The sequence below is a fragment of the Meles meles genome, chromosome 9, assembly GCF_922984935.1.
Source record: "Meles meles chromosome 9, mMelMel3.1 paternal haplotype, whole genome shotgun sequence".
NCBI lineage: Eukaryota > Metazoa > Chordata > Mammalia > Carnivora > Mustelidae > Meles > Meles meles.
The window spans coordinates 95,551,633-95,571,679 of record NC_060074.1 but is presented as its reverse complement, the minus strand read 5'-3'; the positions used below and the strand labels follow the sequence as shown (position 1 = coordinate 95,571,679).

The following is a 20,047-nucleotide window of genomic DNA, read 5'->3' as shown; positions in this document are numbered from 1 at the left end:
CCCTGTCTCCATAAAGATCAGATCTTTCCTAAGTAGGAAGGCAGGTTGCACTTAGGAAGGGAGAGGGGCTGTGGTCAGGCAGAAGAAGAGCTGTTCAGACACAGAGAGAAATCCAGGCCTGCTCATTCCACCTGTGTGTTAGGTGGACCCCAAATTATGTCTTGAGGGGACTTGGGCCTGTTTTGGGGGAGTTCTTTGAGATCTCTGGCCTTCTGTTTACTTTCCAGTTCTTGTCTAACTTCTCAGCTCCTCACTTGTGCCCCAGCAGGGCTGACAGGTTAAGATACCTGACACCTATCTGGCTATAGGGTTCTCACAGCTATGAGTTTAGACTCCTTGCTGCTCAGAGCCCAAGGAGAACAGAGTGGAGAAAACAATCCAAAAGGAAGGTTATCTGAAGAATTCCCCTAGCTAGTGGTTTTCATAGGAAAAATACATCATGACTATAAGGTATATATTTGTATATGTCATGATGTCATATATATCATAGTTACTGTGCTTTATATATATGTGCACACATATACAAACATATATGTTAGACTGTATGTATTTCATATAATAATATGTATATATTCACAATTAAGGAATATTCTAATTCCATATCCTTGCAATTTGGGGCATATATATTCTAGTCTGTTCTAGATATATTCTAGTCTATTCTATTTTGTATTTCATTTCTTAAAATGCTCATCATAGGGCACCTGGGTGGCTCAGTTGATTAAGCCTCTGACTCTTGGTTTCGGCTCAGGTTATGATCTTGGCGTTGTGAGACAGAGCCCTGAGTCAGACTCATGTGCTGGGTGTGGATCCTACTTAATATTCTCTCTCCCCTCCCCCTCTTCCTCCCCCAACCCCTGCTCACACGGTCTCTCTCTCAAAAAAAAAAAAAAAAAAAAAAAAAAAAAATTAAATGCTCATCATGCCTCAGTGAATTCATTTCACGCCCCAATAATGAATCTACTCATAGACTGAAAAAGTTGGCTGTATTCGCATTTTCTCGAATATCAGAGTACATCAGAATTACTTGTGAAACTTAAAAAAACAAAACAAAACACTAAATTTCTGAGGCCCCCTTCCTCAAAGATTCTGATTCATTACATCTTAGGGGAGTTCCAGGAATCTACATTTTTAAATTAAATATCCCAGTCTGTATTGATTTTGAGGACCATGACATCCAGAGATTTAAAAGAAAATCCATCTCCAAATGAAGCCAGACCAGCTAACAACAGATCCTGTTGCTTTGGAACCTCTCATTTCCATTATTCTCACTGATTTGACTATCCCTCCCTGCCCTCCCAGTGTTATAATACCAACTGCCTACATGACTGTATGTATTTACTCTAAGATTATTATTGAGGATGGTTATCATTCACCAAAGAGCACAATATCCTTCTGTGTGTAGCCCTTAGAGAGAAATTTCTGTCTGTTCTTGGTATCAGAAACTATTGGGGTTATCCTGAGAAATTGGTTTGTGTTTTATCTTATTTACACAATGAGTTAAGTGTCAGATTGTATACTTCTTGCAGCATGCATTTTGTATAAAAACCTTACTCTTAGTTTTATCTTATTTTCTAACCGTAATTATTCCTTTGTTCCAATTTAGTGACCAACTTATTTTAAATTGTATGTCATCTTGTATGAAGTTTTTTTTTTTTTTAAAGATTTTATTTATTTATTTGACAGAGATCACAAGTAGGCAGAGAGGCAGGCAGAGAGAGAGGAGGAAGCAGGCTCCCTGCAGAGCAGAGAGCCTGATGCGGGGCTCGATCCCAGGACCCTGGGATCATGACCTGAGCTGAAGGCAGAGGCTTTAACACACTGAGCCACCCAGGTGCCCCTTGTATGAAGTTTTGTAAACTCCCTGAAATTTTATTTTGAAGAAGGGACATATATAAGTAAATAGTAAAAATAATAGCAAAAAATACTTAGGACCCATCTTACCGAGGCTGTGGTTCCACTGTCCGGCCTTCCCCCCATTGTTGTCTGTCTTTCTCCCTGAGCTGCACCCACCTTTTCTGCCTTAATTCCACAGCCAGACAACTTCAGTCCTGAACTACCCGACTTAGTCTTTCTGTCTCTAGTTTGCCTTGAATGTATCCATCCTGTATAATGTTGTCAGACCAATCCTTTAAAACTGTCTTTCATCTTGTTCTCCCCCTATTAAAGACCTTTAATAGTTCCCTTGACACTTGTGCAGGGAGTCCTCTTCAATCTGATCTCATTTGACTTCTGTGCCGACTTGACATATCTCCATACCTCCTGCAGGTCTGGCATAGTACTAGGCATCAAGGGTAGTATTCCATACATATTGATGGAAGATGATGTAATCTGCTAAAATTCTACTGCCTTTTTTATATTTAGCTTCCAAAGAAGATTTGTAAAAAGTAACAATATTAAAATTAGCTATGTTCGGGACGCCTGAGTGGCTCAGTTGGTTAAGCGGCTGCCTTCGGCTCAGGTCATGATCCCAACGTCCTGGGATCGAGTCCCATATCGGGCTCCTTGCTCGGCAGGGAGCCTGCTTCTCCCTCTGCCTCTGCCTACCTCTTTGCCTACTTGTGATCCTTCTCTCTCTGTCTCTCTCTCTCTCTCTGACAAATAAATAAATAAAATCTTTAAAAAAAAAATTAGCTATGTTCAATATTGAGACTCAAAGAGGCAGATGTAGTCTCTGTCTTCAGTTAACTCACAGATTTTACTGAGGAGAAAGAACCTACACACGGAAATCAAAAAATAATGATACCGAGTGTACCCTGCTAAGGTCCATATGAGAGGTTCTGACAACATATTAAATCCGTGTTCAGAATGAAAAGTGTTTGAAGTCCTGAGCTGAGTCTACAATGCCCTAATTGTACCTCTCAATGGACATTTGTATCAAAGGTTCTGAGAAAGAAAAACCAATTAATGGAAGAGAGAAATGAAGCTGTTCATTGGAGAAAAGTTATTTGTGCTATCTGCAAAATTAGAAATGTTTAGAAGCATTGCTTTACTTAATATCTTCACCTAACTTACTGTTTATAAAATATACTATTCTTCCTCTCTTTCTTCTCAGTATAGTATAATAGGCATGATTACATTACTGATACCTAGAGGTGGTAGTCTGAAGCAAGTGAAGTGCCAGGTAAATTGCCCTTTGGTTGAGAATCCCATAACTAAAGATGTCATCAACAGATGTCCAAGGAAAGTCTGCAAATGGTACTTAAGTCTGCCATAAAAACAAATAAAGGTCCACACGCCTAGAATCTAAAACATAGTGACACAAAGTGAACATCATGATATTTAGAATAGTGTCTAACAGAATAAGTAATATTTGCTCAGTTGTTTTTTGTTTGTTTGTCTGTTTGTTTAGAGCCCTAGGAGGGCATGGTTGTTTTAAGCAACTGCAAAATAACTAAATAGATTTTTGGAGCAAAAGTAAGATTGGGTTGAACACCCTTATTTTTATCAAATAGTATATTTAAGTCCCAGATGGTCTATGAAGCATTTGTAAATGATGTGATCTCTGTCTTTAAGAGCTGATATTTGCAAGGTGCTTCTCAGTTAAAGTGTAGATAAAAAATACTTTCTGGTAGAAATAGAGTGTGATGTCTTTTGTATGAGAAGATAATGTTCCTGGGACACCTGGCTGGTTCAGTCAGTGGAGTGTGTGACTCTTGATTTTGGGGTTGTGAGTTTGAGACCCACATTGGGTGTAGCAATAACTTAAGAAGGAAAATCTTAAAAAAAAAAAAAAAATCATGTTCCTGACCTACTGTCATTTATTTTGAAGCTTTTTTTTCTCTATACAAACTCTTATCGTGCTACACTCAGAACCAAGCACATATTTACTGAAAGAGCAATTCATGAAACAAAACAAAATGAGATGGACTGCATGAAGTTAGTTTATCACTCATGCTTTTAGAATTTCAGTGATCTGTGATAGCTGACTGAACTAACCCACAAAAGACATCTAGATTGGAAAATGCCTTAATTTGGTTCAATGCAAAAGAAATATTTACATTATAAAAATTAAATTTTTTCTGAATCTTCGCATTATATACATTTAAAAAATAACTTTCTTGAGTTGTAATTGATATACAATAAACTGCACATATTTAAGTATGAAACTTGATAAATTTTCACGTATGTGTACACCCATGTAACTACTGCCACAAATTAAGATAATGAACATATTCCATATTCACTCCCCAAATTTCATGGAGTTGCCCCCCTAGCCTTATCCCTTCCAACACACGAAACTAACTACTCATTTGCTTTCTGTCACTATCGATTAGTTTGCATTTTCTAGAATATTATATAAAGCAACCACACAATATGCACTCTTACCAGGTTTTTTATACTCAGAGATTATTTTGAGATTCACCCAGGTTGTCGCCTTCACCAATAGTTCATTCCTCTTGGGGCGCCTGGGTAGCTCAGTCAGTTAAGCATCTGCCTTCAGCTCAGATCATGATCTGGGGGTCCTGGGCCCCTTCTCAGTGGGGAATCTCCTTCTCCTCTCCTTTTGCTCCTCCTCCATGCTCATGCTCTCTCTCTCTCTCAAATAAATAAATAAAATCTTAATAGAAATAGTTCATTCCTCTTTATTGCTGAGGAGTATTCCATTGCATGGATATACTGCGATTATTGATCCATACATCTCTTGAAGAATATTTGGATCATTTCTAATTTTTAGCAATTACAAATAAAGCTGCTATGAATATTCATGTAAAAGTTTTTATGTAGGTGTAGTCTTTCATTTCTCCTGGGTAAATATGTAGGAGTGCAATGACTGGATCATAGGGTAGTTCTATGTCTATCCTTTTTTTTTTTTTTTTTTTAAGAGAGGGTGAGAAAGAGACAGGGAGAGGGACAGAGGGAGAAAGAGAGAGAGACTCCTAAGCAAGCAGGCTCCATGCTATAGCTCAGAGCCACATGCAGGGCTTGATCTCACAACCCTGAGACCATGACCTGAGCCAAAATTAAGAGTTAGAAGCTTAACTGACTGAGCCACCCATTCACCCCTCTATATCTAACTTTTTTTTAAAAAGATTTTATTTTTTATTATTTATTTGACGGGTAGAGATCACAAGAAGGCAGGGAGGCAGGCAGAGAGAGAGGAAGGGAAGCAGGCTCCCGGCAGAGCAGAGAGCCCTCTGTGGGGCTCGATCCTAGGACCCTGAGATCATGGCCTGAGCCGAAGGCAGAGGCTTTAAGCCACTGAGCCACGCAGGTGCACCTATGTCTAACTTTTTAAGAAACAAACTATTTTCAAAGATGGTTATACTATTTTACATTCCCATCAGTAGTGTGTGAGAGTTTCAGTTCTACACATCACAAACATGTAGTATGATTAATCTTCAGAAATTTCTTGTTTAGTCTCCAGATATTTAGGATTTTCCAGGATTTTAGGTTTCTTGTTTAATTCCATTATGGTCTAAGAACACACTTTTTATGATTTCTACTTAAAATTTTTATTTAGGTGTGTTTTATAGCCCAGAATGTAGTCTATCTTGGTGACTATTCCATGTAAACCTGAGAAGAATGTGTATTCTGGTACCATTCTATTAAAATAGTCTGTAAATGTTATATATATTTTGATTTTCAAATGTTGTAGTTTTCATCTCTAGAAGTTTTATTTTTTTTAATGTATATCTTCCATGACTCTACTTAAGTTTTTGCAATATGGAATACAGTTATAATATTTGTTACATTGGGAGCCAGTTGCTTCCAGTTGAGAACCACTGATTTAGGGATTTGAACAAAGATCCCTCAACCTGGTATTTAAGCCTCTAAGATATATTCCCATCTAACCTCTCTAAGCCTACCATCTAGCTTTTTATTCATTCCGGTCTCTAGTTCAACAACTTTGTACTGTTCCCCTATCATGCCTTAAACACCAGTGCTCCTCTGTCCTCTCTCGTGCTGTTCTGTTTGCCTGAATGCCCTCCCTTAGCTCTCTGTATTCCAAAACTCTCCCAGCTTTAAAAGACTTACTAAGACACCAAATTTCCCATGAGGCCAATTCTGATTTTCACTTCTTTTTAAAAATTTTATTTATTTATTTGAGATGGAGAGAGATCATAAGTGGCAGGGAGGGGCAAAGAGGGAGGGAGAAGCAGGCTCCCATCTGAGCAGGGAGCTGACGCAGGGCTCAATCCCAGGACCCCGAGATTATGACCTAAGCGAAAGGCAGACACTGAGCCACTCAGGTGTCCCCCATTCTGATTTTCTAACCTTATATGATTTTCCTCTACTAGTGGTTTTGTCTCGCTCCCACTATTAGTAATTGTAAGCATCTTGATGCATCTATCCCTTACTGAACCCTTAGCACACCCCCTAAACTGCACATAAAAGGTGATCAGTATGCATTTATTGAACTGTTAGTTTGCATTTTCACATATTGAGGTTCTTTTAAATATATATCTAGATCTGTATCTGTTACTGTATTGAGTTACTGTAACTGAATCGTAAAAAGACAAATAATGCAATAAAAATGGGCAAAGGATCTAAATAGATATTTCTTGAAAGAAGAGATACAGATGGTCAGTAAGCACATGAAAGAATATTCAACTTAATCAGTCATTAGGGAAATGGAAATCAAAATGACCGTGGGGTACCACTTCATACTCACTAGGGTTGCTATAATTGAAAGGACAAATAAAACACGTCTTGACAAGGATAAAGAGAAATTGGAACCTTCATACACTTTTGGTGGGAATGTAAAATGGTGCAGTTGCTTTGGTGAACAATCTGGCAGTTTCTCAAGTTGTTAAACATAGAGTTACCATATAATCTAGTAATTCCATTTCTAGCTATAGATAGATCCAAGAGAAATGAAACAAATGTCCTCATAAAAACTTGTATTCAGATGTTTGTAGCAGCATTATTCATAATATTGCCAAAGTGAAAATAACCCAAATGCCATCAACTGATAAGTGGATAAATAAAATGTGTTATATCCATACAATGGAATGTTATTCTTTAATTAAAAGAAATAAAGCACTGATACCTACTGCAGTGTTGATAGTCCTTAAAAAACATATGAAAGAAGGCAGTCACAAAAGACCACATATTATATGATTCCGTTTATATGAGTGCATGACCTTGACTATGTTAAAGCAATTGGATTTTACACTTTAAATGAGTGAATCATATGTGAATTATATCTCAATGAAATTATTTTATAAGGATATACCTGTAATTACAATTCAAAAGAGAAATATATAACATGTGGCATATCAATATTTATAAACTGTCTTAAAAAAAAGTCCTTTTCTATGAGAAAACAATTGGATGCAAAGCCAGTTTTTTTGGCAAGAATAAAACTGTTCAGGCTATCACAAATCTGCCTGTGGACTAAACAGATGTATTCTGCTAGGATGGATGCCACTTTTCTTTCTTTCTTTCTTTCTTCCTTTTAAAAATTTTTTTTTTTTGCTAAGACATCATCCTTTTTTGGCACATTGTTATTAAGGTTTGGCTTGTCACCACTTCTCACAAAATTGATAAAGTCCCACCTGTGCACTCTCTTTTACTCTATTTTAGATTGTATTGCTAGAATGTGTATCCAAGGCTTGTCTTGGTTTTTGCAAAAAGCAAAAAAAGTCATTACTTTCTATACTCATAATATGATCATCCTGAGTTAAGTAAGTCAGGCTTTACTCTCACATAAGGAGTGAGTGGTGGAGGCAGAATAATTAAGAAGCAGGTTTGAAGACCAGATCTGATATACTCCCCTCTGCTTTCTGGACCAGCTCCCCAGAACATACTTGTACTCACAGTTACATGTTAGATGTCTTTTTTGCAAACTGCTGTAGATTTAAAATTTAAATTTAAAATTTAAAATTAAATTTAAAAAAGATTTAAAATCTTGAATTTCACTGGTATAAGCACTCAGAGAAATAGAAACAAACTTTCAGAGGACTCCAAACCAACTTTCAAAATAATTTTGTTACCCGCTGAAAAAACTTTACATGCCCAAGAATAGTAGAATTGATCGGATATTTAAAATATTGTAAGTCTATGTTTTTGATGTTATTATGACCTGGGTTAGTGCAAAAACTAACACTTAACATATTTTCTTCTTTTGTCATAAGCAGTAGAGTGGAAACATCAACTATTTTAACTCTTGTTACTAGAAATATTTTAGGTTATTAATTGGGATATTTTTGGATACAATAATAAATAATATGCTACCTTATACACATTCATTGTTAAGACAGGCATTCTAAAGACCACATGTTAATAAACTACTGAAATGGAATTATGTTAATTCTAAGATTTTTCAGGAAAAAACTGTACTTTGCTGGAAATCCATCCTGTGTGTGTTTGCGTTTTAGAGCAGGCTGTGGCATTGTACCCCTCTGATGGTTAATTAGTTTTGGATAATCTGTTTTACTGGAAGAGCCAAAAATATAATGAAAAGAGCTTTTAGAATTTTGTTTTTTAACTAGCTTTATCTTAGCATGTAAGTAGTAAAAGCAAATCAAAGGGCTGCTTGGCTGGGAACTTCTTAGTAAAGTAATCAGCTTTGATGTTTGTCTTTTGATAACCCACATAATTTTGGGGAGAGGAAAGGCCAGCTCTTCAGGATTTGCTTCCATTGACCAAGATGTGATAAACTTGCAAATTCTAACTTTACATGACAGCACCTGGAGTACTGGGCTTTGCCTGTGAGCAGGCAAATAATAAGCAATAGGAAAAACATACACCACTCGGTGGAAAATATGAAAATGAGAAAAGGAATAAAACCAAAATCTGTGGGAATAGGACATATTTGAGTTTTGAACTGGAAAAGAGTTTAGAGATTTTGATTTTAATGTTGATCATAGAGAAAAGTGGATCCCAAAGAGGTTAAATGAGATATCCAAGATCAATACAAAGTTAATGCTAGAACCTGAACTGGAACCCAGCATGTTTTTAGTCCTATACCAACCATTTATTCACTTGGTCATTCACCCATTTCACAAATATTTATTAAGTGCATATGATGTTCTAAGCTCTGTGGTAGGCACTGGACTTACAACAGTGAATGAAACATAAAATGATTCTCGCCTTTGTAGACCTTACAGTTTGGTCATGGAGACTGATATTAATCTCTCTTGTTTACACACACCATTGTGGACTCTGGAGGACAGAGACAGGGTGCTATAAGAACACATCATGGGAAAACCTGGCTAGGGAGGGCAGTCAGAAATGGTTCCCCATCTATATATAAATCCACACCCCATTTTTCTAGTCCCTCAAGTCTACCCTCCTATTTTGACTTCTAGGCTTGAATCTGTCTATGTTCACATCTCTCTGCCTAAAATGAATTCCCTTCATTTTTTTACATGGTAAACTTCCACTTGTCTTTCTGGGCCCTTAAATATTATTTCCACAGAGTAGTATTCCTTGACCCCCAGACTAGATTATTATGTACTACTCCCATGATATATTCTCATAGCACCACATAATTTTCTATAGTAACACCTCCCACCACTAACTGTGCAATTATTTGTTTAAGATCTGGCCCCCTCACTAGACTGGAAGATCCTTGAGGCCATGACTGCACTGCTCAGTCCTATGAACAGTCCTGCCACATAGTAGATGCTCAACAAATATTTATGAACAATTGCTTAGGTGAATGACTTGATCTCGAGCTGTCATTAATAATGTTGACCACCTTTCTCCTTGAAGCCTCTAAAGTCAATGAAGCCAGAAGCAACTTGATTCATATAAGGGACAGCTTCTCGGCTGCTATTTTTCCTTGATCTTCCTTCTATCCTGAATTTTTGTAGTTCTTGACATAAAACAGTCCTCTCCCTCAACCTCACTTTCCTCTTTTCATCTTGGGAGAATAAGCTAAAATTAGCTCAGGGATCTAATTAGTTTTGGTTGCAAGTGGTTTGTCTGTCCACATGCCTCTCCTTGTATAACTGGCATACAGACTCTGGAATAAAGAAACCACCTCTGACGGTGTTGTGAACATTCTTTCAAAATATACACTTCCTTGACATGTCTGGACAAGGGCATGTCCTGATAAGAAAATTCTGTCAGTATATACTGCTCATGCTTTCCTGAAGTGGCCTGAATTCCTTGTAGAGATAGAGACACAAAGGAAGAGTAGTTTAGAACAAAAATAAGTTTTAAAAAATGAGAAATACCAAGAATTATAGAAGTCTGGAGGGGAAGCCCATGGAAAAAGCAATGTGCTGATATAGAAAACAACAAAAAATACTAAAAAAAAATAAGAGAATTTTTATAGACTATCCTGACCTCACTTGTTGGATACGCTTATTTAAGGAGAATATATTCATGCATCTTGTTTGTCCTTCCACTCAGTTCTACACGTTAACAAACATATCTTGAATACTTACTCTGTGTAGATCGAACCAGACTATGGAAATGAAAAAGATTATGACTTTCTTCAGAAACACAACAATCTAGTGGGGGCTGTAGATAGGTTTATCACTATAATGCCAGGTATAAACAGTGTCCACCAAACAAGAAGCATAAACAAAATGTAACAAGACCCCAGGAGAATGCACGGCAATCGTGACCAAGAGGAATCAGTGCTGTTCTTCATGGAGGCTTTAGCATTAATTAGGCTAAAAAAAGTGGGCTTCAACAGTCATATGTGGTACAGCAGAAAGAATGGTGGCAGGGACAATGGGGAATATAAGGAATGCAGGAAGGAAGGGATATTCTAGGCTGAAGGGATAACTTGACTGAAACCACAGAGTTCCAGGACATTTGAAAACTGTTGAGTTAACCCTGAAGTATATGGTATGGGGCTGGAGAGATTTGGTAGGGGATAAGAAAAGAAAAAATATTTGAAGCCAAATTGTAGAATGTCTTCAGTTCTGTACTAAGGAGATTGGATTGAAGTAGACTGGAGGCTTTACAAAGCTCGTGAAACTCAAAGTGCTTAATCATCCTCCAAACCCATAAACTCTATGGACATCTATTTTAATTTATTTCTAGTTCATTATTTTTGGATTTATTTCATGAAATAGTTTTGTTAGATGCTTGTGTTTTTTGTTTCTGTATTCCTGGCACTTAGCACTCAGCCTAGCTCATATAGGCATTCAATAAATCTGTTGAATGCCATTTGCTTTCCCTCAGGCCTTGTTTATACACAAATTAAAACTTCTATCACAACACATCAACCCAATTCCATAGAAGTGACCAATCTGGAGCATTCAGGCTAAATGAAATTTTCCCACTAGCTTGTATTCTAACCTGTCTTCATGATCCAGCCAAGATTTCTAATTTGTCTTGTTTTCAGGGACATAGCCAACTTAAGCTCCTTTTTGATTTTCCTTTGGATTGCCAACATTCTATTTAGTAAGAAGACAGCCAACCTAGATAATTGGAGACAAAATAAGAAAAAAAGTATTTTCCACCATGAGCAGTCAGTCCTTCAGTTCCTCTTAATTTTCCTGATAATTGCTTTAACCCAGCACTTCAAGCTGCCTAGCTTAGTTTCTACATTTCAAGGTCTGATGCACAATTCCTTGGAATCATTTGACATGTTAACTTTGAACCTACAAAGAAGAAAAGTTTTCACTCCTGCATAGCCACATATGCCTGAACGGCTTGCCTCTTTACATACAGAAAAGGCTTGGTTGCCTTTGCAGAAAATTAAATAACTCATCCTTTTTATACCAGTGCCAAACATCAAAAGGGCCAACTACCTACTGAGTAGTGTTCAAAGACCAGCTTTAAAAAAAATCAAGAGAGGAATGAAAGCCAAGTTTTTTTGCAAAGCAAATGCTTGTAAGAAACCTCTGGTAGTCATGGAGTAAAATCCCATTTTCATAGTTTCACTCTGTGCTTTTAGATACATCGGGCTGAGTTTTTTCCTCATTGTTTGTCTTATTCCCAGGGGTAAGTTAGGTATTTTTGGCCTTTTGGGAATGGAATTAATTTAGGCCTATTTGATGAGTTGTACAGTAAAAATGCATCATAAATTCTGATATCAGGGAAAGGTGACGCTCCTATGGGAAGAATGATAGGATTCACAGTATGGCTGAATCCGTGGAATGCTTTCTTTTGGGGCAGGATTGTACCACAGGAGCCTGTTGGATTAGTCTAGTTTATGTCACTCATTAAAACCTCTGTCTTGCGTGAAACCACCTCTGTTTCCCATTGGTTCTGGGCTGAGTTGGGAGCTGGCTTGGACCTCACTCCTCCATGGCTTTGCTTTCTGTCTTCTTCTCTTGCTAATGTGCCAAATCTTTGTCATCAACACCTGTCTGTGCCTCATCAACACCTGCCTGTGCCTATCAAAGACAATAGTTTCTTGCCCTGTTCTTCCTCCTTCCCTCCCTCTATCCATCTATCCTCCTTCCTTCCATCTGTCCATCTGTCTTTCTTTTTTCTTTCCCAGTAGCAGTAACCAAAGTTTATTTGGGGACATCTTGTCTTTTATTTGTATGAGACAGGAATGTTTCCTGTAATAACAAACAGACAAAAAGTCTTAGAGCCAGACTAATTTGGTGGGAGAGGGACAGAGATAAGGGATAAGAGCACAGGGCATTTGTATCTCCACCTTTCTGCTCCCAAGCGCTGCTGAGCTAGGTCCTTTGTATCACTGCGACTGACCAACCCACTGTCCCATGAGGTCTTGAAGTGACAGCTTTGTGCAGCTCAGTTTTATACCATGTGACTCTGTTGCTTCAAACATGGTTGATTTGTCCAAGATGGAATACTTGTGCCAAAGGTAATCTGTAAACTGGCCAGTAGCTTGCGGTATGGCCTGGCAGAAAAGATGTGTTTGGTTAATTGTATTTTATTCCTGAAGGGTTTCAGCAAATATATATATATATATATATATATATATATATATATATAATCATATATATATATATGATTTCTAGTGGGAGCTGTAGCTCAAAGACCATTAAATTAAGATGGACTTGAAATGCCCTAAGCAAACTGTATTTGTGAGCAAGAAAAAGAAATGAGGCAGAGAAAAGATACATACAGTCAAGCACCTGAGTGAAGATCTCTGAAATTTCAAGTGAGGATTCCTGCCTTGGATTTAGAACTACTGCTCACTTCAGGCTCTGTGAGGCCTGGCCCTGTTATTAGAACATTATGAGATTCTGTTTCCCCATTATCCACGTGAATCTGTGTAACAAACCCCTATCTTGTGCCAGTTGAATGAGTGAATGTGAGAAATGCTTTCAGCTGCAAGGAACAGAAAACCCAACTAGCAGCGTCTTAACCATGAGGGCATTGATTGTTTATGTGACAAGAACTCTAGTTGTATCTTACGTGGGGGGTTTGGGGGGTAGGAAAAGAATAAATGAAACAAATGGGATTAGGAGGGAGACAAACCATAAGAAACTCTTAATCTCACAAAACAAACTGAGGGTTGCTGGGGGGAGGGGTTCGGGAGAGGGTGGTGGGGTTATTGGGGAGCGTATGTGCTATGGTGAGTGCTGTGAAGTGTGTAAACCTGGCGATTCACAGACCTGTACCCCTGGGGCTAATAATACATTATATGTTTATTAAAAAATTTTAAAAATTATTAAAAAAAAGAATTCTAGTTGCATCTTAATGATGTCATGAAAGATGTAGGAGCATTTGTCCCTCTATATCACCTTGTGCCCGAGGTTGCTGCAATTCCAGGCATCACAGGACAGTGCCCCTTTGATAGACAGGAAAAGAAGTGGGTTAAAAAGTCTTTTCTCCTTGAAACTTTATGGTAATTTCTTTTAACAGGGAGGAAAATCTACCCATAAATCCATGTGAGACAAGACTTCCCAAGAACTGTACTATAGGGCTCATAGTCTAGGCTAGTCATGAACTATCTTTATTCTGAAATTGCACGTGCAAGTTGATTATTTGGAACTGTATATGATTTTTCCCCCACAGCAATAGTAATAAGGTTTCCTAGTAAACTCACAAGATGCCATAATATTCCCGAAGTATGGTATGATTTTACCTTTACCAATTGCTATTTATAAAACTGTTTCTTCACAATAAGATACATAGTGGCTTTTGGGAAGGGGCATGTCTCCCAGGATAGGGGTTTGGAAACTGAGCCACAGGAGAGAAGGCAGCACTTCATTTCTTCCATAAGAGAATCAAAGAAAGCTATACTGAGAGTTAGGAGCTCTGGATTGCCTTTCTGCCTTGGCTGCTTTCTTATAACGGTCAGGGTGTCTTTTTCTGTTCTGTCAAAGGAACTAAAGGGCCTAAATAGATCATCTCTAGAGCTTCTGTGTCTCTAACATTCAGTAGCTCTTTGGAGCAAATAATATGAATTAGGGAACAAAAAAATTTATCTACAATAGGGCAAAAAAATTACAAATTCATATTTTTCCGAGGCTTATTCATATGCACAGAATTACATGGTGACATAATTAGTAAAAATGGGCCTCCATGCTAAATCTAATGTGGGTTTCCCCTGCATATAACAAAGAGGCCTCTGTCTTTCTCCAAAGGAATGAGCTTGGTTAAACCAGAACAATGTTGTAGTCAGGGAATAGGGTGAAAAGAGTGAAATCCCCCTTCCCTCCAAGCCCTGCCAAAGGTAGGAGCAAACTTTCCATAGAGTGGAAGGCTAGTCTACTAGTCTCAAGATATCTTGTGTGACAACAAGCAACTATAGTAGTAAAGGCATTTACTGTAGTAACTACTATAGCTGCTTGTTGTCACACAAGATATCTTGAGACCTGCCTGAGGTATGAGCAGCTGCCTGAGGTATGAGCAGAGGTAGAGACCCACTCATATGCTCCGGTTTCCCATCTGGTCTGGGCTGGACTTGGTCAAGCCAAGAACCAAAGTTCCCAGGCCCATAGCCTGGTGACACCATCCCCACCCCTCCCTTGGTGGATCTAAGGACACTCACAGTCCATGGGACCTGTGTCAATGTCCTCGATGGATAGGCTTATTGTGACCATTTATTTTGGGCAAAGCTAATGTTGGTAATTTGGAGTTGTTTTTATTCAGACCAGAGTATAATTTTGAAGCTCTTATTTCTATGTGTAAGCTACCAATTAAACCATTTACAGTTGTCATTAGAAGTTTCCATCTAAAGTTATGTGTAGGATCATAGTGGATAGGTCCATAGCTATAGTTATCTAGGTCATTCAGAAACAGTCTCAACTTTGGGATGAATTCCAAAGGTGATTCACGTTAATGCCCGTCTCTGCCTGAGTTGTCTGGGAAATTAGACAGAGCTGACATGCTTCAGAAAAATAAATTATATACTCTACTTAAATGTACACCTCAAGCTCTACTGCCTAATGTCATACAAAAATTTTGTTGATCATTGATCTGTACTGTGTCATTGAGTCTCCTTGAGACTTAACACAAGTCACTGAAACTTGTTTAGCTTCAGCTTCTTCATTCCTGAAATCAGAGATGATAAAAAGGTTCTAAAAGAGTTGAGTGTTTTTATATTTTTATTTTTTAGTCTTTTGGATGGTAGATTCTCAATTCCGTATGGATACCTGATAAAGAAAATATTTATACCTGATAAAGAAAATATTTATATCTGATTCCCCCCAAATCTTAAGGATGTATCAGTGTTGACAATGGTGATTAATATTCAGGGATCATGGGGTGCCTGGGTGGCTCAGTGGGTTAAGCCGCTGCCTTCGGCTCAGGTAATGATCTCGGGGTCCTGGGATCGAGTCCCGCATCGGGCTCTCTGCTCAGCAGGGAGCCTGCTTCCCTCTCTCTCTCTGCCTGCCTCTCTGCCTACTTGTGATCTGTGTCTGTCAAATAAATAAATAAAAATCTTAAAAAAAAAAAATATTCAGGGATCATAGATCCCAACATATTACTAATAGCCAGTTTCAATTTTCTTCCCTGATTCATCTTTTTACCAATGCTAGTATCTTGTAGAAAGGTGTTTATGTCTATATTATTTAAGAAGAATCAAATAATATTTTTAAGTAATTTCTGGTAATTTCTTTTTTTAAGATTTTATTTATTTATTTGACAGACAGATATCACAAGTAGGCAGAGAGGCAGGCAGAAAAGAGAGGGGGAAGCAGGCTCCCTGTTGAGCAGAACCTGATTCGGGACTCCATCTCAGGACCCTGAGATCATGACCTGAGCTGAAGGCAGAGGCCCAAACCACTGAGCCACATAGGCGTCCCTCTTTCCTTAGTAATTTCTAACAGAAAACTTGTTTGCCTTTCTCCCCAGTGCACATCCTGCTCTCTTCTGCTACTGAACAGACTACAGGGTGGTCTAATACACATGCGTGCAGGTCAGGCTGACCCAGCTTTTAGCTTTGGCTTTGTCACCAGCTAGTGTGTGGGTCTGGTATATGCTAGGTGCCCAACAAATGTTAAATGTAAGTTTCTTTTCTTTTTTTTTTTTTTAAGTTAATGGTCTTTTTTTATTGGAAAAAAAAAAAAAGACTAGCATTTACAACTTGGAATGGATGTAAATTGTAATTCCTTGATCAGCAATGTTGATGCCTGTGCTGAAGTCCACAGCCCCAGCCTACTCTGCTGGCTCCAAGTCATGGTTCAGGAGGTTTTACAAACAGAGAGTCCAAAGATGCTCCTTTGGTAAAGGTTTTTTTTTTTTTTTTTTTTTTTTAATTTGTGTGAATGGTGCCAGCCTGACACCCATGTCACCCTAGGACAACACGGACAATGCTAAACCAACATGTGTGGCATGCCACCCAGATGAGTGTCATGGTCACCAAGGGTGGGGGCACCCAGAAGTACGAGAGGGCCATCCTGCTAAGTGGGGCTACGTCTAGACAGCTTATCCTTCACCCATTTCTCTGCACAGCATCCTGAGGTAAACCAATTTAAAATATTTGTTTTCAGTAAACCAGCTATGACAATTTATACTAACAAATTGAACTAGAACCCCTTTGAAGAAGTTTTAAATTTTTTTCATTTTTCGTTTTTAATACAAATGCCTGACTGTGCTCAATTGTCAAGCTGCATGCATGAAAAACTGGCCAGCCCAGTGTATTAATCATGAGCAAATGGAACTGCGAGGAGTCCACGAGGTGCTTCCTTATCATTAAGGTAGGACAAGTATTTATGTCGTAAAACTGATGTGTAGCTTGATCTTTAGGGGACAGGACCACCAACTAATACATGCAGATTTTGTGTGTGTGGACAGAAGGTACTTTTGACATTCAGTTTTGCTATATAGAAACAGAATGAAGAAATGAACCTTTTTTTTTTTCTTTTTTTGCAAGAGGTAAGTAAAAGATTCAATTTGATTCTTCTAGAAGTGGGGGAAAGGAGTTGAAAGTAGGCCTTCATTTTGCAGTCATCATCTGTACGAATTCTTCATAGTTGACTTGCCCATCTCCATCAATATCTGCTTCTCTGATCATTTCATCTACCTCTTCATCTGTTAGTTTCTCCCCTAAGTTGGTCATGACATGAGGAAGCTCTGCCGCACTGATGTAACCGTTGCCATCCTTGTCAAAGACTCGGAATGCCTCGCGAATTTCTTCTTCGCTATCTGTATCTTTCATTGTTCTAGCCATCATAGTCAAGAATTCCGGGAAGTCAATGGTGCCATTACCGTCAGCGTCCACCTCGTTGATCATATCCTGCAATTCGGCTTCTGTTGGGTTCTGACCCAGTGACCTCATGACAGTTCCAAGTTCCTTTGTTGTGATGGTGCCGTCACCATCTTTGTCAAATAGGGAGAAAGCTTCCTTGAACTCAGCGATCTGTTCTTCGGTCAGCTGATCAGCCACGGTGCCAGCGAAGGGAAGAAGAGCAGAGGGAGCGAGGGCGGCTGCACCAGCGCAGGGGCTGTGACGGCGGGCGCCTCCGCTGCTGTGGCTGCTGCTGCTAAGGTGCGATGTGGATGTGCGCTCAGCGCTGTGCCACTGCCGCCGCCCCACTGCGAGTAACGAGTAACGGCGCCGCGCCCACGAGGCTCCCAACACCACTGCCCTAAATTAAGTTTCTTAAATTCTCTTGACATCGGTTTATTTCTCTGACAACTAAGACTGCTTTCGCTTGTAGCAGTTACACTTGCTTGGCTAACCCTGCAGTCATTTCAACATTCCTTTTCTGTCTACATTTCAGGATACTGTAGAGCCTGAAAAATGAAATAGGACTGTGCTCGGCCTCCCTTGCGGCTAGGCCTGGATCATGTAACCCAGAGGTCAGTCTGCTGGAGGGTTTCTGAGAAGCATTATTTTCCTAGATAAAGGGCCAGAGACATGGAAAGAAAACCCGTTCTTTTCTTCTGCTTCCTGCCTTGAAAGCAGTTGTGGGGGGAAAAGGATGCCTAGAATTGTGACAACCACCCCTCTTCCATGTGTAAAAAATCATGAGGATGAAAAGCCAACAGTCTGAGGGTCGTGGAGGCTAGAGACCAGAAGAGGCTAGCTAGCTAGGTAGACCGCTTACCATTCTGCTGAGCCATTGTGCCAAGCTTTGAACTATTTATTCATGGATTTCTTATTAAATAATCACGTATCTTTATCTCTTAAACAAAGTCAGGTTTTTTTCTTCCTTGCAGCCCATATCACATCTAGAAGCATCTTAATCACTACAAAGTGATGATCTCTAAAGTTACTTCATTCTTGGTTCTTTTTCCTCCTGTACTCACTGAATTAAATGTTTTCTCAGTATTGTCTAATTATAGATGAGTTTCATTTCCTTTCCTGTGCTGTATAGTAGAAGCGCTAATGAGCACTGAAATAACAATAAAGTAATTAATAGGAGGAAAAACAGTAGGAAATTAAGATTCATAATAACTCACACTTACATATTTAGGAAATAATCATGAGGAAAATACAGGAGGAATCTGGGGTGCCTTGGAGAGGTGATCTCCACTTCTCCTGCCTATTCCCAAAGGAGTCAGGATGCTCTGTGAGCAGGAATATAACAAGAATTTTAGCAAGTTACTTGCTCCATCCTATGAAAGAATTTTAACCTCCACAACTCCCCTCCCCGAATAATCCAAGGAGGAGGGTGGATTCCCTGTATAGGATGGAAGATCCAGTGAAGAAAGTCACATCAGGACAATGGGGGGAAATCTGATTTTGTATTTGCATTGTATCTTCAATTCTGGTATCTGATGGCCCTTTACAAAGTCCAAGAAGATGGAATTGAAAAGCAACTGTTGAAGCACCTATGCAAAGCCATTCTTGAGCTGCTCACATGGGGTATGGGTTAGCTTCCTCTGGGAGGCAGAGTGCCCACTAGCATCAAGAGGGATGGTGTAGGTTTGCTTGAGAACAGCATCTGTGAAGGTTTTGCTCTATTTGAGTTGCTGTGAATAACGGGGCTTTCCATAAACATACATTGTAACCATGTAGACTAGGTTGACTAAAAGGAGTCTGCTCTGGGTGTTCTTCCTGTAACCCACCTGACCTGATGCTGAGACTCAGCGTGTGCCTTCTGGTGAGAGTGGTCAAAGCCTTTTAGGCCTCACCAAAAAATACGGTTTTGACTAGATGGTTCTCAGATCTGAAAAAAAAAAATTTTTTTATGTGGATGAAATCGTCAAAATCAACGATAAAACAAAAATACTTTGAAAGAATATTTCTCCATCATGCTGCCCTTTTATTTATTTATTTTTTTACTGATCTCACAGACACAGAGTTGTAAATTCTCTCCCTTCAGGTACATGCATACATATCAGTTCTCACATTTACCTAAGTTCACAGTCAAAGAAGAAATGTGGTAGTTTGTGAGGTTGGTGCAAGTATAAAAACTCTGGCCCAGAGAGGGAGACCAGTCATAGGAGAGGTGATGAATGACTGATCTTGAGCTACTTTTGCCACCTTTAGGGCCTGAGTATCTAATCTGTAAAGGGGAGCAAGTGTCCTAAAATTACCTTTAGAATAGTTTCCCTTAGGTCTAATGTGCCATAGTTGTACTGAGCCTTCTGAATGAGGGTAAGGCTGGTCATGACTTTTTTTCTAAAATGTTCTTCTTAAACTCTGAAAATGATTTCAAAGGAACAAATCCCTTGTAATTTCAAAAGGATTTTGAGTAATTACTTTTTCACCACAGTGAAAGCACAATAGTGTTTTCTGTAGGCAACTTATATCTTGAACAAGATTTTACTCTGTTCCTTTGGTATTTGGTTTCTCTTTTGAAATAGTGAAGCCTCC

At 38.8% G+C, this 20,047-nt stretch overlaps 1 protein-coding gene across 1 annotated transcript; it reads right to left on the bottom strand.

The window, feature by feature from the left end:
- Positions 1-16,299: 16,299 nt before the first annotated feature.
- LOC123950449 (calmodulin-1-like) lies at positions 16,300-18,348 on the bottom strand. Its single transcript, XM_046018224.1, has 2 exons — positions 18,333-18,348; positions 16,300-17,817 (listed from the first exon to the last, which is right to left on the bottom strand). Exons 1-2 carry the CDS (start codon positions 18,346-18,348, stop codon positions 17,219-17,221), a joined length of 615 nt encoding a protein of 204 aa, XP_045874180.1. The 3' UTR covers positions 16,300-17,218.
- Positions 18,349-20,047: the final 1,699 nt, after the last annotated feature.